Source organism: Mustela nigripes, chromosome 17 (assembly GCF_022355385.1).
Source record: "Mustela nigripes isolate SB6536 chromosome 17, MUSNIG.SB6536, whole genome shotgun sequence".
NCBI lineage: Eukaryota > Metazoa > Chordata > Mammalia > Carnivora > Mustelidae > Mustela > Mustela nigripes.
Genome location: NC_081573.1, coordinates 16,330,626 through 16,356,798, shown reverse-complemented (window position 1 = coordinate 16,356,798; position 26,173 = coordinate 16,330,626). Strand labels below are relative to the sequence as shown.

The 26,173-nt window shown below is 37.7% G+C and overlaps 1 protein-coding gene across 2 annotated transcripts in view; it reads left to right on the top strand.

Moving 5' to 3' along the window:
• Positions 1-26,173, top strand: part of LOC132005611 (zinc finger protein 345) — a 90,567-nt gene that overhangs the window by 13,424 nt on the left and 50,970 nt on the right. The window contains exons 2-3 of one of the 2 annotated variants that reach the window (XR_009400852.1): positions 22,156-22,322; positions 24,278-24,366. Coding sequence is in view for 1 of the 2 variants with exons in the window: in XM_059382968.1 (XP_059238951.1) it covers positions 7,022-8,699 (1,678 nt within the window). In the remaining variant the exon portion in view is untranslated. Of the gene's footprint in view, positions 1-7,021; positions 8,700-22,155; positions 22,323-24,277; positions 24,367-26,173 lie in introns of both variants that reach the window. The other variant, XM_059382968.1, reaches the window with a different exon arrangement.

The window sequence follows — 26,173 nt, the reverse complement described above, 5'->3', positions numbered from 1 at the left end:
TGGTGTGAGGTGATATCTCATTATGGTTTTGATTTGTATTTCCCTGATGCCGAGTGATGTGGAGCACTTTTTCATGTGTCTGTTGGCCATCTGGATGTCATCTTTGCAGAAATGTCTGTTCATGTCTTCTGCCCATTTCTTTCTTTCTTTCTTTTTTTTTCCCCATTTATTTATTTATTTATTTATTTAAAATTTATTTTTTAGTTTCAGCATAACAGTATTCATTATTTTTGCACCACACCCAGTGCTCTCTTGATTGGATTATTTGTTCTTTGGGTGTTGAGTTTGCTAAGTTCTTTATAGATTTTGGATACTAGCCCTTTAACTGATAAGTTGTTTGCAAATATCTTCTCCCATTCTGTCAGTTGTCTTTTGGTTTTATTAACTGTTTCCTTTGCTGTGCAAAAGCTTTTGATCTTGATGAAATCCCAATAGTTCATTTTTGTCCTTGCTTCCCTTGCCTTTGGCGATGTTCCTAGGAAGATGTTGCTGCGGCTGAGGTCGAAGAGGTTGCTGCCTGTGTTCTCCTCAAGGATTTTGATGGATTCCTTTCTCACATTGAGGTCCTTTATCCATTTTGAGTCTGTTTTCGTGTGTGGTGTAAGGAAATGGTCCAATTTCATTTTTCTGCATGTGACTGTCCAATATTCCCAACACCATTTTTTGAAGAGGCTGTCTTTTTTCCATTGGACATTCTTTCCTGCTTTGTCGAAGATTAGTTGACCATAGAGTTGAGGGTCTATTTCTGGACTCTCTATTCTGTTCCATTTATCTATGTGTCTGTTTTTGTGCCAGTACCATGCTGTCTTGATGATGACAGCTTTGTAATAGAGCTTGATGTCCAGAATTGTGATGCCACCAACTTTGGCTTTCTTTTTCAATATTCCTTTGGCTATTCGAGGTCTTTTCTGGTTCCATATAAATTTTAGGGTTATTTGTTCCATTTCTTTGAAAAAAATGGATGGTATTTTGATAGGAATTGCATTAAATATGTAGATTGCTTTAGGTAGGTAGCGTAGACATTTTCACAATATTTGTTATTCCAATCCAGGAGCATGGAACATTTTTCCATTTCTTTGTGTCTTCCTCAATTTCTTTCATGAGTACTTTATAGTTTTCTGAGTATAGATTCTTAGCCTCTTGGTTACATTTATTCCTAGGTATCTTATAGTTTTCCCTTTTAGTTTTAATGAGGGGGCTACTTTTGGTCTCTTCCAGAGATAATTCTCTTACTTATTTTTTAAATTGGGTTTGTATTTCCAGTCAGCCAATGTTTGTGGAGAGCTTGCTGTGTTCTTAGATTAGGACGATCTCCCAGAGGAGGTAATTTTGAACTGAGGCCTGAATGAAATTAGCCATGCCAAAAAAAAAAAAAAAAAAAAAAAAGTGTGTGTTGAGGCAGATGGTGCAGAAATGCAGAGGTCCTGAGGAGATGCTGTACTTCACTTATCTGAGGATCAGCAAGAAGGTCAGTGTGGTTAGAGCAAGGAGAGTGAAAGTGGAAATTAATGATGAATTCAGAGAAATAGACAGAAAACAGATTGCATAAGGCCATAGGCCATTGCAAGGAACAAGATTTTATTCTAAGCATAAGAAGCTGTTGGAGGGAGTAAGGGATCTTTGTTTAAAGATCACTCTGGGTGCTTGTGTAGGATGAGGGTAAGAATGAAAGCAGGAAGACCAGTTAGAGGGCTACTTCAGAATTCCACATTAGAGATAACAGTGGCTTGGAATGGGGTTTAATATGTGAAGGTGATGAGAATGGGTTATATTCTGGTTATATTTGATGGTACAATTAGTAGGATTTGCTGAAGGATTGGAAATAAAAAGCCATCAGAGTTTGGAAGCCTGTAGAAGGAAGTCAAGAGTAATGCATTTGAGGGGCGCCTGGGTGGCTCAGTTGGTTAGGCCTTCAGGTCAGGTCATGATCCTGGAGTCTCAGGATCGAGTCCTGCTTTGGGCTCCCAGCTCCAGGGGGAGTCTGCTTCTCCCTCTGACCTTCTCCCCTCTCATGCTCTCTCTCACTCTGTCTTTCTCTCACATAAATAAATAAAATCCTTTTTATTTTATTTATTTATTTTTAAAGATTTTATTTATTTATTTGAGAGAGAGCATGAGTGAGGAGAAGGTCAGAGGGAGAAGCAGACTCCCCGCGGAGCTGGGAGCCCAATGCTGGACTCGATCCTGGGAGTCCGGGATCATGACCTGAGCCAAAAGTAGTCATCCAACCAACTGAGTCACCCAGGTGCCCCTAAAATCTTTTTTTTAAAAAAAGAGTAATGCATTTGAGATGGCCAGTATATGTCCTTAATAAAGAAGTTAGATAAGCATTTAAAAGCCTACAGGATGATAGTCAGGACTGAGGGATAAATATGGGTTAATCTCTGGATAATGGGGTTAGATGAGATTATGGAGAGAAGTGATCTAAAAGGAAGTCAAGGTGAAGTCCAGGGACTAAACCATGGGGCATTCCAGCATTTAGTTGGGAAAAGGAAAATGATTTAGCAAAGGAAATTCAGAAGTAACATAAGTAACCTATGATCTAGGATGCAATCAGGAAGGCAGAGGGCTGGAAGCCAATGATAAACACAAGGAGGGATGACAAACACAAGTGACAGATACTGCTATGAGGTCAAGGAAGATGAAGGATGAGACCTGGCTACTGGATTTGGCAAGCCAAAGGGTACTGGTGACCCAGACAGAGTGGGTTTGGAAATGAGAGGAATAACAACTTGATTGTAGAGGATTACAAAGAGAACAGGGAAGAAATAAGCCAACAATAAAAACTATTGTGGGACAGTGACTTAACTCACCAGGCAGTGTTGAGGGCCCATTTGAGGAATTCTCAAAAGTATAAATAGAGTTTTAAAATGTATTAGAAGTTTTTTATTAATTTTTTTAAAAACTTTTTTTTTTAAAGCTTTTATTTATTTGACAGAAAGAGAGAGATCACAAGTAGGCAGAGAGGCAGTCAGAGAGAGGCAGCAGAGGCAGGCTTCCTGCTGAGCAGAGAACCCAAATGAATTGGCTCCATCCCAGGACCTGAGCTGAAGGCAGAGGCTTAACCCACTGAGCCACTCAGGCACCCCATATTAGAAGTTTGTAATAATAGTGCTATGATAATTAGGACAAATAAGTGTGAGGTGTGATTCGAGTTTGTATATGTAGTAGTATTTCAACTGCATAAAAGTGCAAGGGAAAGAGCCTGGAAGGAAATATGGCAAAGATGTTAGTTAAGAGGGTGGGAGAGAAAGGGGAAGAAAAGTATTGACAGGAAATACAGACATTTCTTTTGAGAAGTTTTACCAGGAAGGAGTACAGTAAATGAAAAAGAGCTGCAAGGTGAACCACAGAATCAAAGGAGAGGTTGTTCTTTTTTAATTTCAAGGAAGAGTCTTTAAGATGGAGATGAATATTGGAGAGATGGTACAAGAGTAAGTGATCTGGAAATATGGGTGGTAGCAATCAGAACGGATCATTACTCAAAATTGAGATTTTGGAGGTCTTGCCATAATTGGAAGTAGCAAGGTCTGTTATGTGTGTATTTGATATTAGAGAGAAATACAGGTGTAGCATTGCTGGAGTCTGTGACTGGGGACAGCTTTTCAGGAATAGCAAAGGGACATGAAGTTTCAGGGGAGCCCTGAAAGGATGTAAAGCAGGTGGGGAGGCTGAGGATAGAGGGAAGAGCATTCTTGGCAGAGGCAACAGTGTCCTGAAGGCCACAGGAGGATGGAGCTTGGTGTAATATGAGGTATCCAGAGAGGGCCCTTGTAGTTGGAGCCTAGTACAGGACAGGTGCCAGGTGTGAGTTTGGAGAGTCTGACAGGGTCTAGGCCAGAAAGAACTTTCTAGGGTTTCTAAAAATGACTCAGTGGAGGTTTTCAGGTGGCTCAGTTGGTGCATCTAACTCTTGATTTTGGCTCTGGTCATTATCTTGAGGTCCTGGGATGGAGCCATATCACTGGAGAGTCTGCTTGAGTATTCTCTCCATCTTCCTCTGCACTTGCATGCATTCTCTCTCTCTCTCTCAAATACATAAACAAATCTTTAAAAAAATGACTTGGTGGGTTATGAGCAGCATTTATTTTTATTTTTTTGGTTTTGTTTTGTTTCTTAAAGAAAATAACACAGAAGAGAACATTTTAAAAAGTATCAGAATACATCCCTGTAGCAAAGATAATTTCATGACCTATTTGTTTTATGTTTATGTATTGGATCATAATATAACATGTATTTCTTATCTTCGAATTTTGTCCCCGAAGCATTTGCAAGCTAATGAAGAATCTTGAGTAGGACAGTGAAACAATGCAATTTACATACTTAATTTACATCACTCTTGACTGCCAGTTGGAGATTAGAAGAAAGGGTCTCAGGACATGATGGAGTGGGTTATTGTTCTGCTTCAAATAGGAGGTGCCCTAGGCTTCCTCAGAGTGCTGGTAGTGGCACTGGGGATAAGGAAACAGATTCAAGGGCAATTTAGTAGATCAGTTCAGCAGGAGTTGAGGGGGGCAAGAATGAAAGAGGTCTCCCAAACTCCTGCTTTTCAGATTCCATTTTGTCATCACTTCTTATTCACTTTTCTTGTTTCTTCCATTTATTTAATACAACAAAAAGAACTGTTTAATCATGTTATTATAACTTGGAGAGCACTTGGTTCTAAACTGGATTTGTTTGATCCCTTACACTGTTCCATTAATCACCATATTCCAGTTGGGTTCTTTCCTGGTGGTATGTGGTTTTTGTAAGCCATATTGTGCTTCTCTTTCAAAAACATAGTAAAACCCAGATACTCTCATCCCAGTACATTTTGCTGACATGAGTTGATGTTAAACTGAGCTGCGTGAGGATTTCTGTTTTTGTTTATAATTTCTTTCTGCTTTTTAGCAAAAGCATGCTCCTTGGATTTCTGACTCATTTCTTTTTTTAAGAAGGATTTTAGAGTGGGGAGGGGCAGAGGAAGAGGGAGAGAGAATCTTAAGCAGGGTCCATGCCCAGCAGAGCCCAATGTGAGGCTCCATCTCACAACCCTGAGATCATGACCTGAGCTGAAATCAAGAGTCAGATGTTTAAGTAACTGTGTCACCCAGGCGCCCCTCTGATTCATTTCTAAAGACTGTTTAAACTTGATTTTGCTGGTTTATGTTGATTTTTTGCTCTTAGTACCATCCTCTGTTACATTCTACAGCCTATGCGCAGTGTCGTCAGAGACTGTGCCTCACGCTCCAGTCCTATTGGATAGCGTTCTACATTTAAAAGGGAAGGAAGACCTAAAAAAATGTGTAAAGAGAGAAAGAAAATACTGCGTATGCTTTCTGTGTTCTGGTGAATAGCTAAAAACAGGTATATTTTTTCTACACTTACAAAGCTTGAGGAGTAGGAAGATCAACATAAACAAATGAAATACAATTCCAGAATTGGCAAAATTGACACAAGAATGAGGAATAAGGTAGATGTGTAGAGATTAAGATAAAGCACGGACCAGGTAGAGTTTTCTGGGATAGTCTTCCTGAGCAGCCATTTAAGTTAGGACATTTCTGACAAAAAGGAATTGGCCATGCAGAGAGCATTTCTGGAAGATGGAACAGCATGTGAGAATCTGAAATGGGAAAGAATTTGATATGTTCCAGGAACTTTAATAAAGCCAGTAAGAGCATTGTTTCTGAAGATAGTAATGGTTCAAAATGAAGTCAGAAAGATAATCAATGAATGGATCATGCAGAGGCTTTTAGGCCGTGAACAGGAATTTGGATTTTATTTGAAGTACAAGGGGTAAACCACTGAAAGGTTTTAAGCTGTATTTTCAAATTTTTTTCCTAGACCAGAAGCATCTGGGGAGATTGATAAATGAAGGGAAATTTGCATTTTTCAAGTTGTCGATAAATATTGAGTGTCAATAATGTGCAAGTAATGGTTCTAGGTACAAAAAGTAAAGCAGAAAGTGAAGCAAAGTCATTGCTTTGACTAAGCATGGGGGAGACAGACAAGGCACCAACTTTAAAAATAATGTATCCGTTAGTGATAAATGTAATATAGGTGCAATTCTATATTAGGTATTTTGATAATGTGACATTTGAGCATAAAACTGAAGTGAAAAACAATCTGAGGGGTTTGAAGTGGCGGGGGAATGGGAGGTTGAGGTACCAGGTGGTCGGTATTATAGAAGGCACGGGTTGCATGGAGCACTGGGTGTGGTGCAAAAATAATGAATACTGTTATGCTGAAAATAAATAAAAAATAAATAAAAAAAAAAGAAAGAAAACTGAAGCGAGAGAGCAGATATCTGGGGAAAGAGCATTCTAAAAGGTAAACACAGAGGCATATGCTTGGCATTTTTGAACAGCAAGGAAGCCATTGTGCTGAGAACAGAATGAATAATTAGGAGTGGTAAGAGACAATATCAGAGAAGGGCAAACTCTTGTAGAGTAAGCTCTTGTGGGCCATAATAAGTAAGGACTATTCTGAGATGTAAACTCTTAAAGATTTTTGCAGGGGAGTAATATGATATGAATTACATTTTCAAAGAATTCTGGCTTCTGTGTGAAGGTAGGGGCCAAGTTCAAAGAACAGAGACCAGTTAAGAGGCTATCACAGTGAGAGGCAGGTGGCTTGGCCTTGGGTGATAGTAGTGGATGTGGTCAGATACTTGATAAACTTTTAATAGGAGAGGTAATAGGACTTGTTGATAGATTGGATATCTACCCAGACATTTGATCGAATGTTTCCAGGGGATGGTTTTTGCAGTTATTTTATAAGCTCCCTTGGTTGGATTCTAATCTACTCCAAAGTTTAAGCACCACACACTCATGTTTCTATAATTACTTTCTTCCCTATAAACTCCCCTTATTCTATGTTTCCTCCTTGTACCTTTTATTTTAATTGCACAAAATCTTTCAGCACTGTTTCAGCCATTGTATTCTTGTAAGAACTTTTACTTTATCTATCATTTTTACTTTAGAAGTTTCATTTCTCCTTGTAAACAGAAGCAGCAGGAATTTGCTTTCTTGTTATCTTCTAGACTTGGTATCCAGTTGTGAGACCAAAAAGTCATTTCCAGAAAAGGGAGCTTATGAAATGGAATCACTGCAATGGGAGAATATGAGGAAACCTATCAGCCATAACCTTGATTACAGTGGTCTTAGAGATACAGTGGAGGGCAAAGGAATGTTTGAAGGTCAACAGAAAAGTCAGGAAGGACTTTACATGCACATGAAAATTACCTATGGTGAAAAAGCCACTCAGAGCCATTCTATGTCACCTACTCTTCAGATAAATCCTACCAAGGAAAAATTGTACAAATGTAAGGAATGTGAACAAGCTTTCAACTACTTGCCATGCCTTACTCAACATGAGAAAAGTCATAATAAAGAAAAACACTCTGAAGTTAAGAAACATAGGAAGACCTTCAGCAAAAAGCCAACCTATATTCAACATCAGAGGATTCAGAATAGTGTAAAGCCTTATGAGTGTATGGAATGTGGGAAGGCTTTTGGTCGTAGTTCTGATCTGATTCAACATCAGAAAATTCATACTAATGAAAAACCTTACCAGTGTAAGGCATGTGGGAAGGCTTTTATTCGTGGTTCACAGCTCACTGAACATCAGAGAGTTCATACAGGAGAGAAACCATATGAATGTAAGAAATGTGGAAAAGCCTTTAGTTATTGTTCACAGTATACCCTCCATCAGAGAATTCATAGTGGTGAAAAACCCTATGAATGTAAGGAATGTGGGAAGACCTTTATTCTTGGCTCCCAGCTTGCTTACCATCAGAGAATTCATAGTGGTGAGAAACCCTATGAGTGTAAGGAATGTGGAAAGGCCTTTATTCTTGGTTCACACCTTACTTATCATCAAAGAGTTCATACTGGTGAAAAGCCTTACAGATGTAAAGAATGTGGGAAGGCCTTTTTATGTGCCTCCCAACTTAATGAACATCAGAGAATCCATACTGGTGAGAAACCCTATGAATGTAAGGAATGTGGGAAGGCCTTTTTTCGTGGCTCACAACTAACTTACCATCTGAGAGTTCATACAGGTGAGAGACCCTATAAATGCAAAGAATGTGGAAAAGCCTTTATTTCTAATTCTAATCTTACTCAACATCAGAGAATTCATACAGGTGAAAAACCCTACAAATGTAAAGAATGTGAGAAGGCCTTTATTTGTGGCAAACAACTTAGTGAACATCAGAGAATTCATACAGGTGAGAAACCCTTTGAATGTAAGGAGTGTGGAAAGGCTTTTATTCGTGGTGCATATCTTACTCAACATGAGAAAATTCATGGTGAGAAGCATTATGAATGTAAGGAATGTGGGAAGACCTTTTTTCGTGCCACACAACTTACATATCACCAGAGAATTCATACAGGTGAGAAACCCTACAAATGTAAGGAATGTGACAAGGCTTTTATTTATGGCTCACAACTTAGTGAACACCAGAGAATTCATAGAGGTGAAAAACCCTATGAATGTAAGCAATGTGGGAAGGCTTTTATTCGTGGCTCACATCTTACTGAACATCTAAGAACTCATTCCGGTGAGAAACCCTATGGATGTAAGGAATGTGGGAAGGCCTTTAGTCGTGGCTCGGAACTTACTCTACATCAAAGGATCCATACTGGTGAGAAACCTTATGTGTGTGTTCAATGTGGTAAAGACTTTAGACGTCATTCACAACTTACTCAACATATGAGGTTTCATAATTGAAAAAGCCTTGGATATGATTTAATATAAGAAAGGCTTCCAAAAAAAGAAAGAATGAAAGAAAGGAAAGAAAAGAAAAGAAAAGAAAAGAAAAGAAAAGAAAAGAAAAGAAAGGCTTCCATGTCTTCAACAATTCTAGAATGTCAGAGACCCATGTTATGTTCATAATGAATTTAGAACATCTTCTGCTTGTGCTCAAAATCGATTAATTTTTAGAAAGCTTATATTAATGAATGCGGAAGTAACTTCTGGAACCCATTAAACATTTTTAAGAATCTCTACACCTAGGAATGTAATGCTGAAGTATACCCTTTATTGAACACCATTTCTATTTCACCATTTTCTGTGCAATTGGAGAAGTTACTTAACTTCTCTATACCTCAGTTTATTTGTGTAAAATAATGTAATGATATCACGTTGATTAAATTATAAATGATTTGGGACGCCTGGGTGGCTCAGTTGGTTGGACAACTGCCTTCGGCTCAGGTCATGATCCTGGATTCCTGGGATCGAGTCCCGCATCAGGCTCCCAGCTCCATGGGGAGGCTGCTTCTCTCTCTGACCTTCTCCTCGCTCATGCTCTCTCTCACTGTCTCTCTCTCAAATAAATAAATAAAATATTTAAAAAAAAATAAATTATAAATGATTAATTGTATGCAACTCCTGATGGAAGGTATCTATTATTGCCATTATTATATGCTATTAGAGAAGTCAAATGGTAAGAATATTTTTGAGTACAGAAAGATGTAAGCATTTTATTACTATCTATCTCATTTTTTGTTTTTGCTTTAGATTTCATTTGAGAGAAAGAGAGAGAGCACATGTGCACAAGTGAGTTTGGGGGGTGGCTGAGGGTGGAGCCTGATGAGGGGCTCAATCCCAGGACCCTGGGATCATGACCTGAGCCAAAGGCAGGTGCTTAACCAACTGAGCCACCCAGGCACACCCCTTTTTGTTTTGTTTTTACCATCTATCCCTTTTTGAACACCAGATAATTTATTCTATGTCAGAAGCTTTAGAATGTAATAAGGGCAGGAAGCTCTCCATTTTAGAGCTCATAAGTTTTGCTGCATCAGATAATAAATACTGCAAACAAATTATAGAAGAAATTCCTTCAGGGTTATAGAGCTTTTTTATAAAATCAAGGACAGTTGATTTTTCTGAAGCAAATTCCAAAAGCAGAAGTTGTTATTTTACATTTTCTAATTAATATTTTAAGGGGAAAATAATATATCAAGAAAATGATAGCCAAGTAGCTCCATTAAAATTAAAAAAATTACTAAAAGAAGAAAAACTATGTAAATTACTACTGTCTTAAATGAGAAATCAAAATTTACCAACTATAGTTTTTTCTCATTATCTGTATCTAATCCATTCCTGATAATATATTGAGTAGTACATTTTCAGAGGCCCAAATTTCAGAGTCTACATTGCATTATTTTAAATGGGAAAAATGATAATGTGTTTTCAGCCCATTCAAATGTCCTGATTAGGGGGCACCTGGGTGGCTCAGTGTGTTAAGCCTCTGCCTTCAGCTCAGGTCATGATCTCAGGGTCCTGGTATTGAGCCTCGCATCGGGCTCTCTGCTCGGCAGGGAGCCTGCTTCCCTCTCTCTTTCTCTGCCTGCCTTTTTGCCTATTTGTGATCTCTCTCTCTGTCAAATAAATAAATAAAAATCCTTCCCCCCCCCAAAAAAAACCCCACAAATGTCCTGATTAGGTTTAAATTCAACTTTAGCCATCTACTTGATTGCTCTCAAAGATTTCAGAATAATAGAAAACATTTTAAATCCAGTAAACAAGTAAATAATTAGCAGATGTGATTGTGCATGCAATGATTTTATTTTTTAAATGATTTTAAAATCATTTAAAAAATAATGTAAGGAGAGAGAAAGAAAGCATTTGAGAGAAAGCATTTGAGAGAGAAAGAAAGCATGAGCAGGGGGAGGGGGAGAGGGAGAGAGAGAAGCAGAGTCTTGCTGAGCAGGGAGCCCAACATGGGGCTTGATCCCAGGACTTGAGATCATGATCTGAGCTGAAGGGCAGATGCCTCACCTGCTGAGCAACCTAGGTGCCCCTACATGCAATGATTTTATTTCATTTTTTTTAAAGATTTTATTTATTTATTTGACAGACAGAGATCACAAGTAAGCAGAGAGGCAGGCAGAGAGAGAGGAGGAAGCAGGCTCCCTGCTGAGCAGAGAGCCTGATATAGTGCTCGATCCCAGGACCCTGAGATCATGACCTGAGCCAAAGGCAGAGGCTTTAACCCACTGAGCCACCCAGGCACCCCACATGCAATGATTTTAAACATAAAGTATGGATTATGTTTTCCTTCTACACTTCAAGAAACAGATACTATGATATAAATAATGCAATGCATTAGTACATAATGGACACAAATAATAATTAAGAAAATAAAATAATAATAATAATAGTAAAATAAAAACTACTGATAGAGTAATTGAAACAGAAGTTCCCCAAACAATACTTAACCTTTTCTACATGTGATGTGCTCTGCTGTTTTCTATTATATTGTCTGTAATAAACACTACAGTCCACTCCATTGTATTCACAACTTAATACTGTTCATTATCCCCACTCTGAAAGATACTGCTTTTATAGTTTATTGTACAAAATTATAATCCAGGGCCCCCTGGGTGGCTCAGTTGGTTGAGTGTCTGACTCTTGATTTTGGCTCAGGTCATGATCTTAGAGTTACGAGATTGAGCCCTGCATGCACACACTTTCTCTCTCTTAAGAAAAATTATAATCCAAGTGCTAATTTGCCATTTTTAAACGTATAAAAAAATTGAGAACCATCAGAACTCCCCTAATCATTAGAGTAACCACCGTGATGCTCATGCAGTTATGCATTCCCTGCTGAGATTGGACAAACTATGGCATCATTACCACATTGAATTTAAAGAAAATGTAAATAATGAAATGTAACTAAAACTTTATTTGCTACATTTATTGTAAGTCATTGGTCTGCATCTGGCATGTAACATATTTGCATATTAGCAGAATATACCCTGAGTCAAAATCTCCCAAAATATGTTCAAAACATAATAACCTCCAAATACCACTGGAGAATAGGGGCTTGTCTCATTGCATTCTGCAGTGTATAACTGAATTCCCTTACCAGCCAGTGAATTCCACTTGAACAAGCCAAATTAAAAGGCTATGAGAAGACCTGCAATAAAGAAAATATTACCATTGTTTAACCCATTGTTTCCCAGTCCTGACCATGAATGCTTTCTCCAAAATACTTAACTATCGTTGGGTTATGAGCACACTTTGAGAAAGCCATTGCTGACCAAAAGGAATAATTATGAGAGGAAATTTAAGGCATGATGGCAGTTAACTAAATTTGGTGGGTGGTATAGTACTTTTCTGTTCTACAATTAGTACACTATACAGAGTCCCACTAGCTCAAGTTTTCACAACCCTTTCCCTGTTCTCTCAGTCTAGATTGATGTAGTTAGATTTTTATTCTTTATGCTGTTGTTATGAGATTGTTTAATGTGAAACTTGAATGAATATTAATTATCTCAGTACTTTTTATTTATTTCATAAATTGTTTTCAAACTTAGGATTTCTCTGTTGAGGTAGTGGTGAAGGGAAAGGAATGTACACTAATCAAAGAATTAATAAAGACAAACAGAAGTGACTGGTACACTGCCTTAGTTGCTATTTTAAGTTATATTGATACCATCCCACCCATTCAAAATTAAGTTTTATTTCCCCTACATGCATATAATTCTTAAAGGTCATTACATTTACCTTACAAAGTTCCATAACAAAGTTTACCCCATACCAAAGGAACAGTGCAAATTAAAAAGAGTCACATTCAGTATCTCCCACCCATCTTCTGTCAAAACTTTGTTTTTTATCTTGTGATGTTTCCTTCTATACTCAAATATGGTCCACATTTGAGTCTAAAAAATAGTTACGTTTTAATGGGGTAACTATCCACCGTAACTTCTTTTATTTTGTTTTGACTTTTTATTGTAGAACATTTCAAACGTAACAAAAATAAGATAGTAAAATGAACGCCATGTATCTGTCACACATTTTTATTTTTTAATTTTAAATCCAGTATAGATAACATAAAGTATTACATATTTTTAATAATCGCTCCTATTTTACCTTTCTTGTTAATCTTCCAAATGTTTTTGACTGGGATATTTTAAAGCCAAGTCTACATATTTCAGTATGTATCTTGAACAGATAAGGACTTAATATCTAGTAATTTTTCAGATATTAATGATTATAATTGGTTTATTTGAGTCGGGATTTAAAAGACATCTGCTCATTGCATTTTGTTGGTATGTCTCTTATACGCTTGCTTTTCTGACTTAAAATGCCTACAGAACAAAACGTGAACATAGTGACAGCAATGCCATCATATAGCCTTCCTATTCCCCCCAAACTGAGTGTTCAGGTTATTTCTCTGTTGCTGCAAACCACTGCAATAAATGTCCTTATATGCTTATTCTTGCACATTTGTGTTTTTATTTCTGCAGAATATATTCCTACAGATTAGACAAGTCAAATTATGTGTACATTTTAGAGTTTTAAGATTATGCCAAATTTTGAAATAGTCAGTTTACATTCTCATCATTAATGTATGAGAGTGCTCATTCCCCATACCATCACCAGGAGGAAAAAATAAGGACTTCCTTTGGAGCCACGATGGAATAGCCAATTTAAACAGAGACTGTTATCCCCAACAAAAGAGATACAAATTAAGTGAGCACTATGATTGCACCAACTTTCTACCTGGAGACACATTCTAAATAATGAGAAAAGTTATCCCAGACAGAGCATGCTGGTCAGACCATGTTGAGAAGATGGACTCAAAGAGATTGATGTGTCTGGAAGTTGCAGAATGGTTCCAGAGAGAAGGAAGCTGTGCAGAGAATTTCAGAAATGTGTGAAAGTTCCTCTTCAGTCTTTCCAAATATTAAGTACTACATGTATAGGGTGTGACTCTACAAGATGGAGCAAAGTATTATCAGAGTGCTGCAAGTTGTAAAATGCCCAGAGCTGACACAGGGCAGAGATACTCTAATTCTGACCCAGATGATCACCCATAGCATTCAGTAGATAGCCCAGAAGAGTCACACAATAGGAGTAGAGGTCAGCTATCTCTAAAGCACTTTAGACCTGTCCTAAACTGCTTTTTTAAAGTTTCAAAAGAATCAAGCAAGTAACCTAGCTGCCTACAGAGCAGAGCTCAACACTCTAAAATAAATGTAACAATAGCCATCATTCAAAAATGTGAATGTCACAATGTCCAGTATTTATATAAAGAAGGCAAAAAAGAAAAAAAAAGTAACACAAAACTAGGGAAAAAATCAATCAGTTGGCCAACTGAAATGTCAGGAGAAATGGTATCAATATAAAATTACAAAAGCTTTTATGCTCAATATGCTTAAGAATTTTTTAAAATCACAACATAATGAGGTCAGATATGGAGGATACCAAATGGAATTTCTTGAAAAGAAAAATATCTGAGAAGAAAATTTTATTGGAGATTAAACACAAAGAAAAGAAAAATTCAATGAAACTTGAAAACATACCTGGAAAAATGAAGTGCAGGGAGAAAAAGACTGAAAGAAAAGAACCTCAGTAACCTGTGGGCAAACATAAAGCAGGATACAACATATGCAAATGAGATGTCAGCAAGATGGTAGAATTGGCTGTCCTGGACCCTTTCCCCACCATCAACAATTTAGCAATTCATGGGAAAATTCCCTTTGCGAGAAATCCAGGAACTGACGAAAGGCTTCTGCACCCAGGGAGAATGCAAAGCCAGACTCATCAAAACCCAGAGAGTAATATGGGATCCCTCCCACCAGAGTCCTGATATATGGTGTAATACCGTATGATCAGTGAGAGACCATCTGGCTACAAGCTTCACCCAGGGGAGAGAAGGGGATGATTTACTCATCCTCTACCTCAAATTTCCTGAAGAAGCTCAAACACTGATTTTGGTGCCAGTTGTGGAGTTTTGACAGGTTCAGTAAAATCTAATCACTGGGTGAAAATAAAGATGGTGAGTCGGGCTGGTGGATCTTAACTCTATTCAGCACAGAGCAAACAGTTGAAAAATCCTAGCCCTCAGCTTCCCCATGGGGAAGAAAAGAGTTCATCTATGTGGCCAACATCCCAATGTTGCCATAGCTGCCCAACAAACTGGTATTTGACTTAGTGTCAGGGCTCTGACAGGGCTGGCATAGTCTATCCACCTGCGGGAGAATAGAGACAATGGCTTCAACTGATAAATGCCGCAAACCTCCAATTGTAAGTCAGCACAGAGGGAGTGTGCAAAATTAATAGGTGCCCACTTCTTCCTGGGGAAAGAAAGAGTACCAATGGGTTCCCAGATAAAGATGGAGACTGGCAGAGAATTTTAAAATATGACTCAACTACATATTGGATACAAGAGATACATTTTATTTTTATTTTTTTAAAGATTTTATTTATTCAACAGTGAAAGAGAGAGATCACAAGTAGGCAGAGAAGCAGGCAGAGAGAGAGAGAGAGGAGGAAGCAGGCTCCCCATTGTGCAGAGAGCCTGATGCAGGGCTCAATCCAAGGACCCTGAGATCACGACCTGAGCCAAAGGCAGAGACTTAACCCACTGAGCCACCCAGGTGCCCAGGAGATACATTTTAGATTCAAATATTAAATACTAAACGAAAGGACAGAAAAAGATATACCATGCAAACAGCAACCATAACAGAACTGGAGTGGGTATACTATCAAATCAATTAGACATGAAGACAAAATTACCAGAGACAAAGAAGTACATTTTATTATCAAAAAAGGTTAATCCAGTTTTAAGGGTCAGTGACCTTGGCTGGGTTAGAGACCTGAGGGCACTGTCCTACTCCTGGAAAACAGGCAGACAAACAACGTGGATGAAGATGGCATGATTTGAGGCATGTCTAAGGAACCTGAGGGGTGGGGAGGTAATTGCTCTTGGTGTGCATCTATGACAGATGGCATTCACAGAGATGCCTCTCCAGAGACCAAAGAGCTGGCAGGTGATGTTTCCCTCCCTTGCTCCTCAGCAAAAACACAGAGAGCTACCTGACCAGGGCAGCTTAGCTCCGTCACTGGCTGTCTAGCCTGCTTGCTCCAAATCCCAGACCCCTGCACTCTGGTGCAACTGCCCTTCTTGATCAAAGATGCATCTGGCCCAGTGCAGCAAGACCCTCCCTCCAAAGACCAACACAACCCCTGCCTACACCATGTTCCTAAAGTTTGCAGTTTTAAAAGTCAGCAGGCTTGGCTGGGATAGACCCAGGGGGGCACTGCTCTGCTCCTGGAGAGAAGGCAGGCAAATAACACTGAGACAGACTGTGTGACCTGAAAAATGCCTGGGATGCACAGCAGGGATATTATTTGCTCTTCTGGGAGTGCTTCTCTGAGAGCAGCAAGCATGGAGACTTCTCTCCAGGGACAAAAAAGCTGGCTAGCACCATTTTTCTCCCCCACTGCTCAGCATAAGTACAGAATGACCTGTAGTAAACAGCATAGTCCCAACACTGGCTGACTAACCTCCTTATACCAAGTCCCTGCACTTGGACAGTACTGACCTTCTTGGGAAAGTGTGCCTCAGTACCAGTACAACAAGTCCCTTCCCCAGAACACCAGCAGAAAACGCCATCCACACCATGTCTCCTGACCACAGAGTTCTGCAAGGCATCAGTTCTATTGGAAGTAGCATCAGGTCTCATTTAACAGGTAGACCAGAGCACACCTCATTAAAATTCGCCACACTCTGGACAAGGTCCAAACACTGCCCACTGCAGGCAAGGAGAACCTCTGCAGATGCCTGGCCTGAAGGACAGAGCAGCCAAAATACAGCAACAGAGTGCATGCAGCACACACCAGAGACAGTCCCTGAAGCATCCCCACTTAACACCCCACCTACATCAATGGAGAGATCATCCAATCAGAAATTCAACAAGGAAATAGCAGCTTTGAATGACACACTGGACCAGATGAACGTATCAGATATATTCAGAACATTTCATCCTAAAGTAACAGAATACACATTATTTTTGAGTGGACGTGGGACATTCTCCAGAATAGATCACATACTAGGTCACAAATTAGGCCTCAACAAATAAAAAAAGGTTGAGATCATGTCGTGCATAATTTCTGACCATAATGCTATGAAATCTGAAATCAACCACAAGAAAAAATTAGGAAAGACTACAAATACATGGAAGTTAAAAAACATGCTACCAAACAATGAATGGATCAACCAGGAAATCAAAGAAAAAAATAAAAAAATACATGGAAATAAATGAAAATGAAAACACAATGGCCCCAAACCTTTGGAATGCAATGAAAGTGGTCTTAAGAAGGAAGCCTATGAATTGCACTACTGGGTATTTACCCCAAAGATACAGATGTAGTGAAAAGAAGGGCCATCTGTCCCCCAATGTTTATAGCAGCAATGGCCACAGTCGCCAAACTGTGGAAAGAACCAAGATGCCCTTCAACGGACGAATGGATAAGGAAAATGTGGTCCATATACACTATGGAGTATTATGCCTCCATCAGAAAGGATGAATACCCAACTTTTGTAGCAACATGGACGGGACTGGAAGAGATTATGCTGAGTGAAAAAAGTCAAGCAGAGAGAATCAATTATCATATGGTTTCACTTATTTGTGGAGCATAACAAATAACATGGAGGACATGGGGAGATGGAGGGGAGAAGGGAGTTGACAGAAATTGGAAGGGGAGATGAACCACGAGAGACTATGGACTCTGAAAAACAATCTGAGGGTTTTGAAGGGGCAGGGGGTGGGAGGTTGGGGAAGCCAGGTGGTGGATATTATGGAGGGCACATATTGCATGGAGCACTGGGTGTGGTGCATAAACAATGGATTCTATTATGCTAAAAAAAAAAAAAAAAGAAGGAAGCCTATGTAGTAATACAGGCCTACCTCAAGAAGTAAGAAAAGAAATCTCAAATAAATTACCCCACCTTATGCCAAAAAGAGCTAGAAAAAGAAGAACCAATGAAGCCTAAAGTCAGCAGAAGGGAAATAATAAAGATTAGAGGAGAAATAAATGATATTGAAACAAAAAAGAACAAATTGATAAAACCAGAAGATGACTCTGAAAAATTAATAAAATTGATAACCCCCTAACTAGACTTATTAAAAACAGAAAGGGCCTAATAAATAAAATCATAAATGAGAGAGGAGAAATAATAACAACAACAACCAAAAAACCCCACAGAAATACAGTTACAAGAGACTATTATGAAAAACTATAGGTCAACAAATAGGACAACTTGGAAGAAATGGATAAATTCCTAAAAACACATAAACTACCAAAACTGAAACAGGAAGAAATAGAAAACTTGAACAGACTGATAACCAGCAAATAAATTGAATCAGTAATCAAAAAAAACTCCCAACAAACAAAAGTCCAGGACCAGATGGCTTTACAAGTTAATTCTACCAAACATTTATTGTTTAAAAAATAAAAATTAAATTTTATTTAAATTAAATTTTAAATTAATTTTAATTATATATATATACATATACATATATACACATGTGTGTGTGTGTGTATTTGTATGTATATATATTTTCCAAAGCTGTTTTACCATTCAAATTCCCACTGGCAGTGTATAAGATCCAGCTCCTCCTCACTCTTGCCAACATGTGATATAATCAGCTTTTTATTTTTTTTTTAAGATTTTATTTACTTATTTGACAGACAATGATCACAAGTAGGCAGAGAAGCCAGCAGAGAGAGAGGAAGGGAAGCAGGCTCCCCGCTGAGCAGAGAACCTGAGGTGGGTCTCTATCCCAGGACCCTGGGATCATGACCTGAACTGAAGGCAGAGGCTTTAACCCACTGAGCCACCCAGGCGCCTCTATAGTCAGCTTTTTAAATGCTAACTATACTCATAGGTGTATACTATTAGCTTATTTTGCTGTAATTTGCATTTCAGTAATAGCACGATGTTGAATATCTTTTCATGTGCTTATTTGACATCTGCATATGTTCTTTAGTTATATATCTGTTCAAATCTTTTGCTCATTTAAAAATCAGGGTAGGGGTGCCTGGGCGGCTCAGTGGGTTAAGCCACTGCCTTAGGCTCAGGTCATGATCTCAGGGTCCTGAGATCTAGTCCCGCATCGGGCTCTCTGCTCAGCAGGGAGCCTGCTTCCTCCTCTCTCTCTCTGCCTGCCTCTCTGCTTCCTCCTCTCTCTCTCTGCCTGCCTCTCTGCCTACTTGTGATCTCTGCCTGTCAAATAAATAAATTAAATCTTTAAAAAAAATAAAATATAATAAAAATCAGGGTATTTGTTTTATTATTAAGTTAAAATTTTTTTATGTTCAAATCCTTTATCAGATATGATTGGAAACTATTTCCCCCAGTTGGTGACTAATCTTTTCATTTTAATGGTTTCTATTGAAGAGTTTTCAATTTTCATGAATTATTATCAACTTGTTCTTTAAGGATCACACTTTCAGTAGAACATTTAAAAAAAAAAAAAAGTTCTGCCTAACCCAATGTTCTGGACGTTTGGTTTTAGGCTTTACATTTTACTTATTTTTTATATGGTGTGGCATATAAATCAAAGTTATTTTTTTGCATATGCATACCTAATTCATCCCAGCACTATTTGTTGAAAAGACTATCTTTAACCCACGAAACTGCCTTTTTGCTTTGTCACAAGTCAGTCCTCCACATATGTATGTGTCTATTTCTGGACTGTATTCTGTTCTGTTGACCTATTTGTCCATCTTGATGGCATAATACACAGTCTTGATTACTTTAACTTCATAATATGTCTTCAACTTAGATAGTCCATGTCCTTCAATTTTGTTCTTTTTCAAGATTGTTTTGCTTTTCTAGATCCTTTGCATATCTATGAATCAGTTTCCATAAAACAAAACAAAACAAAATGCTTCTTGATATTCTGGTTGGCACTTTATCAAATCTACGTGTCAATTTGGAAAGAACTGACATCGTAACAATATTGACTATTCCAATCTCTAAACATGGTGTATCTCTGTTTATTTAGGTCTTCTTTAAGTTCTCTTGGCAGTGCTTTTTAGCTTTTCTGGTATCCTTCTTTTTCCAAGTTTATCACTCAGTGTTTCACACTCTGTGGTGTCATAACTGGCACTTGGTTTCTTTTGAAATTGAAGTTTCAGATTGTTCATTGCTAGCAAAAAGAAAATTTGATTTATGTATATTAATCTGTATCCAATAACCTCACTAAACTCACTTATTAGTACTAGTAGCTTATTTGTAGATGCCATAGACATTCATTTGTTAATAAAGATAGTTATAGGTCTTCCTTTCCAATCTGGATACCCCCTCCAGGCTTTCCCCCTCTTTATTGCCCTGGCTAGAGCCTCCAGTACAATACTTAGTGGAAGTCAAGACATCTTTTTCTTTCTCCTGATCTTAGGTCTTTCAGCATTAAGTATGATGCTAGCTGTAGAATTTTCAGATACTCTTTATTGGTTGAGGAAATCCCCTTCTCTTTTTCTTAGGGGATGTCTTCTCATTAATGGATGTTAAATGTCCAATACTTATTTCCTAGATGCCAGAAATAAACTTTGCCATTAGGTGCTGCATATTTTTCTATTCCTAAAAATATTCTTGATCTTTGTTTGGAATACTGTTATTTGGAAAGTTTTATTCTTTTGGAGTTTTCTTGTAAGCATTGTTAAGTGGGATCAAAGTAGTGGTTAGTCTGTGGCAAATTTTCACCTATTAAGGTAAAATCCTCTGAGTACTCTACTTCATTATGTGAGGTCAGGTTGTCCACTTTGACTGTTGGGAGCAGGAATTACATCAGGACCTCTGTGAGTTCTGAGAATTGTTCCCTCCAATTCTTTCAGGTGGTGATATCCCCCTGGCTTCAGGTAGTTTCCTCACATAAATGTATTGATTAGTATTTAGCTGAACTTAAGGGAAATCTTCTGCTGATCTCAGGACATCTTTGGTGTTCTGTCCTGTAAACTCAGACTACATTGGCCTCATCATCCCATCATCAACAAGAGGGAACAACTGGGCTCTGCCTGGTTATCCCTCCCATTCATAAGCTGGGCAATCATAGGGCTAACCTCATGATCTTTGGATATCACTGTCCTTCACTGGAATTGGACACTTTAAGGTGTTCAGTGTTTTGAAAACCATGGTTTCACCTATAACGTTTTAGTTATTTGGCCAATTTCTCCATCTTGGCCAGTGGCAATCAACTGTTCACTCTTTTAAAGTTGACTGTTGATTAACAGAATTAATGAACTTAATGCAAATAGAGAACACTATTCCTTTATAGTTATATTTAAAATACTTTCTCTTATGAAATAGTCTTAGCTGTTTTCTAAAAATGTTATTTTTGTCTTTTGTTGTAAAGTCATCAATCCATCTGGAACACATTTTTATTGTATTATTTCACAGTTGCCCAATTGCATTCTTTTTTTTTTTTAAGATTTTATTTATTTATTTGACAGACAGAGATCACAAGCAGACAGAGAGGCAGGCAGAGAGAGAGGGGAGGAAGCAGGCTCCCCGCTGAGCAGAGAGCCCGACGTGGGGCTCAATCCCAGGACCCTGGGATCATGACCGGAGCCAAAGGCAGCGGCCCAACCCACTGAGCCACCCAGGCGCCCCACCCAATTGCATTCTTAAATGGATACTCAGTTGTTCTAGAACAATTTATTGAAGAGGTGTTTATTCCCCCGAGCTCTGCATTTCTGCCTCAATATCTCAAGTGCCCCTGTAAGCATGGATCTATTTCTCAGATCCTGTTTGGTTTCACTGGTCTATTTATCCATATATATGATACCATATTGTATTATTATCTATACACTTATGTTTTAGTGTATATTGAATGTCCTCCCACGTTGTTCTTATTCAAGTGTCTTGCTTGTTTATGACACTTTGTATTTCCATATAAACTTTTAAATCAGCTGGTTGTTTAAAAATTTTTCTGTTGTGATTTTTCTATTGAGTTTGCTTGATCTCTAGTTTGATAACTAGCAACTCTACAATATTGATTCTTCCACACATTGAGGTATACAGCTAACTTTATCCAAGTCTCTAATTTTCCCTCAATATGCTTTTATAGTTTTCTGTATAGACGTTTTAAACACTTTTTTAAAAAAAAGATTTTATTTATTTATTTGACACACAGAGGGAGATACTGAGACAGAGAGCAAGCAAAAGCAGGAGGAACAGTAGGCTCCCAACTGAGGAAGGACCCCAATGTGGGGCTCCATCTCAGGACCCTGGGATCATAACCTGAGCCAAAGGCAGTTGCTTAACCCACTGAGCCACCCAGGCACCCCAAACATCTTTTGTTCTATTTATTACTATCAGTTTTTAATGCTGTTGTAAATGTCCATTTAAAATTTTTTTTCTTTCCTTAATAGGAGAACCAAGAGAAGACTCCTACAATTTTGAAACACAAACGTCTTCCACGTGCCTACTTTTACCTTATTAAACAGCTTCTACCTTGCTGCTGGATCCTAGGAGAGACTGCATGGCTAGCCATAGGACAATATATGCCCGCACCTGTTGAATCATTCATCATTAACTGGTTGGTGATATTTGTTCTTTCAATACATGACCTTATGTCTGAACCTGCCCTTTTGACATTGGGGGCCCTTCAGGCTACTGACAAAGAGGAAAGGAAATATGTCAAGGAATGATATCCATAGATTTGCTACCCACTAACAAAAATTTATGATTACAATAGCAACTCCAAAGAGAGGGGATGAATAAAAGCTCAGATCCTTCAGGATTGGAGGTTTTTAATCAACCCAAAGAGAACTCCCAGATGAAAGTATAGTAAAATGTTGGTAGTAGATTTAGGTAGTGGGCATACAGAATTTACTGTAATATTCTTTTGGCTTTTCTGTATGTTTGAAATTTTCATAACAAAATGTTGAACAGAGAGGGAATACAATCTGAGATGCTTTTAAGGAAGAAAACATGAAACAAATATCTGAAGGAAGTATTAAATACTGATTACAATCTCAAGACTTGTTAAAAGAACTACAGTAGCTCTACATTCTTTCTTCCCTGATTGTGTGTATGAGGGTGTATGAGTGTGTGTGTGTGTGTGTGTGTGTGCATATTTCCTCCCTTTTCCTCTTTCTTGATCCTGATTTACATAAGGTCTTTTGATGGTGATTAAAGATAAAATATATATTGTAGCTTAAACTAGAGTGGAACTATGACTAGAGAAGAGGAATAACCACTGCAATGACTATGCATATTCCCTTTTGGGAGAGGGTAGTTATTTTAAAAGTTTTTTTAAAAAAATTATGAACAATTTAAAACATGCACTAAAAGAAAAGAGTATAGACAACTATTGATACTTTGCTGTCATTCTTCTCCCCCTCACTTCCTCCTCTCCCACTCCTCCCCCTCCCCCAACTCCTCCTTCTTCCTTTACTCCATCCCCTAATTTTTTCTGGAGTATCTAAATGCAAATCATATCATTTCACTCACAAACCCTTTAATATGTCTGGCAAATAAAGATCTCCATTTGAAATAACTGCACTCTCTTTACCACATCCAACCACATTAACAAAATTACTTAATATCTAATACCCAATCCATGTTCAATTTTTCATGACTTCCTTAAAATATCTATTCAGTTATCTGTTCAAGGCTGGACCCAAGAACGTTCCAGGGGATTTCCAAAGAATTTCCAAAGGAAATTCTTCCTTTCTTTCCCTCCTTACAATCACACTAATTTATTGAAGAAATTTAGTTACTTGTCCTGTAGAATTTTCCACATTCTGATTTGGCCAATTGTGATCTTCACTATACCACTTAAAGGGTTTTTAAATTCATTTTATTTCCTATCAACTGGCAATTAGATCAAGAGGCTAAAATAATGCAGGTTCAATGTTGGGAAATATATCTTAAGTAGTACTTTTTACTTTCTATGGCATCGTATTAGGAGGCATATTAATACCATATTGTTCTAATTTATTTTTGCTAAGATTGGCCAACTAGTTCAGGTGTTGTCAACCTGATTACCTTTTGAAATTCCCAGTCACCCATTTATTATGGATTGTTGCTAAATCCATTATTTTATTAAAGGATGCCAAATTTAACTTTCTAATCCTGTCATTCTTTCTGAATATATTAGCTAATTATTTTATAATAAAATTTCCTCTATTTGATTATAGCCTGTACAGAAAAATCATGATAAATGCTTGGCTCTGTGTCTTATTGAAATTTCAGAATGAACTACTATGCTGGCAAACCCCATAAAGGGCTCTATCACATTTTTTCATTTTGAATTTAGGAAGTTTTACCTACAATCATGGTTTCAACCCAGTGCAATAGTTTTTGATGCTTAAATTATTCTATTTTTGGTCAGTTTCTTTTAGTTGATGATCCTATGGTCTTTGATAGCTTTATTACTTTTAGGCACAATAAGATGTTTCATGATAACCATATATACATTTCTTCCCCTTGACCTCTCTTACGTCATTTCTTCAAGGAGCCCTTGCTTCTTTTTTTTTTTTTTAATAGAAAACAGAATTTGGAAACTACAGTCTGGATAGTTGGGGAGCTCACTCCTTCTGTGTCATGAAAGCTTTTGAATCCTTTGGCAGACAGAGGTAAGAAATACATACTTCCAATTCAAATGAAAGATTAAGATATTTTACTTCTTTATGTTTTTCTTTAAAAAAAAATCCTGAAATTAAGTTATGTAAAATGAAATTAAGTTACATAATTAATTTTGGACTCACCTAAAGTCCAATATTACTATTAACAAGACTAGGAAAGGCTATAAATATAGCATGATGTGGAATCAAATTCATTGTTTTTGATATATAGGTTTGCTGTTTCCATTTGACTTCATTTTTTAAAAAAGATTTTATTTTAGAGAGGGAAAGCACATGAATGGCGGGGTGGTAAGGGCAGAGAGAGAATCTCAAGCAGACTCCCCACTGAGTGTGGAGCATGACACAGGGCATGATCTCATAACCCTGAGATCATGACCTGGGCTGACCTCAAGAGTGGGACACTTAACCCAACTGAGCCAACTGTCCCAACTTAATTTTTAAAATAAAATATCTACATGGGTCTGAAGTCAAAATAGAAATCAAGGTATAACCAAAGATAACTATCTTTCATCCTTGCCCTCTCCTAACTGTTGTTTCATCTTGAGATTTCTTGTTGAAAGTACATGCATATACTGTATTCCTCTCTTCTTTCACAAATATTAGCATAATTACATATAATTTTGAACTTACCTATTTTTCATTTAACATATCCTGAAGATCACTCCCTAGAACAGAGGTACACAATATCCCACTGTATATTCATATAATTAATTCAGCCAGTCTTTTGCTGGTCATTTGGGTTGTTTCCAGTTTGTTGCATTTACAAATAGTGTCTTTTTTTTATTTTATAAAGAGTTTTAAAAAAATTTATTTATTTGACAGAGAGATAAATCACAAGTAGGCAGAGAGGAAGCAGAGAGAGAGGGAGAAGCAGGCTGAGCAGGGAGCCTGATGTGGGGCTTGATCCCAGGACCCTGGGATCATGACCTGAGCCGAAGGCAGAAGCTTAACCCACTGAGCCATCCAGGCACCCCACAAATAGTGTTTTTTAAAAATTCCTTTGTGTATACCACATTTTGTAATTTTACCAGTGTATATTTGGGATAGAAGCAAGGTTGCTGGTCTTATGATAAATGCATGAGACTACACATGGACATTACTTGATTCCCTCCTATATGAATTGTACTATTTTCCATCTTCATCAGCAATTTGAAAGTCCTTTTCTAGTCTTGCCAATGGAGTATATAAATACACTTTTTTATTTTTGCCCATCTGATTGGGATGAAGTGGTATCTTAGTGTGTGTAACTTTCATTCTTATCTCAATTTTTAGACTCTTTAGGAATATTAGTCTGTGATATAGTTGCAAATATCTCCATTTTGTCATTCTCCTTTAACATTTAGTCCTATAAAACTACTTTTTTCCTTCTTTATTTTTCCTGGATTTTTTTTTTTAAAAGAAAGCTTTATTTATTTGACACTTAGAGAGAGAGATAGCAAGAGAGGGAACACAAGCAGGGGAATTGGGAGAGGGAGACACAGGCTTCCTGCTGATTAGGGAGCCTGATGTGGGATTTCATCCCAGAACCCTGGGATCATGACCTGAGATGAAGGCAGACACTTAATGACTGAGCCACCCAGGTGCCCTTCTTCTGGATTTTTGAGACATAATTGTTGATAACTCCATTCGGGACTATAAAGGAATTTACCCATATAGTGCTAATAAAGTTTCTTTTTTAAAAAATATTTTTTACATTTAGATATCTTGATTTGTTGGGAGTTCATCTCATGTTAAACTGCCAAGGATAAATCTATTTAATTTTCTTTCCCATAAATTTTATCCAACTGTGCAAATAGTA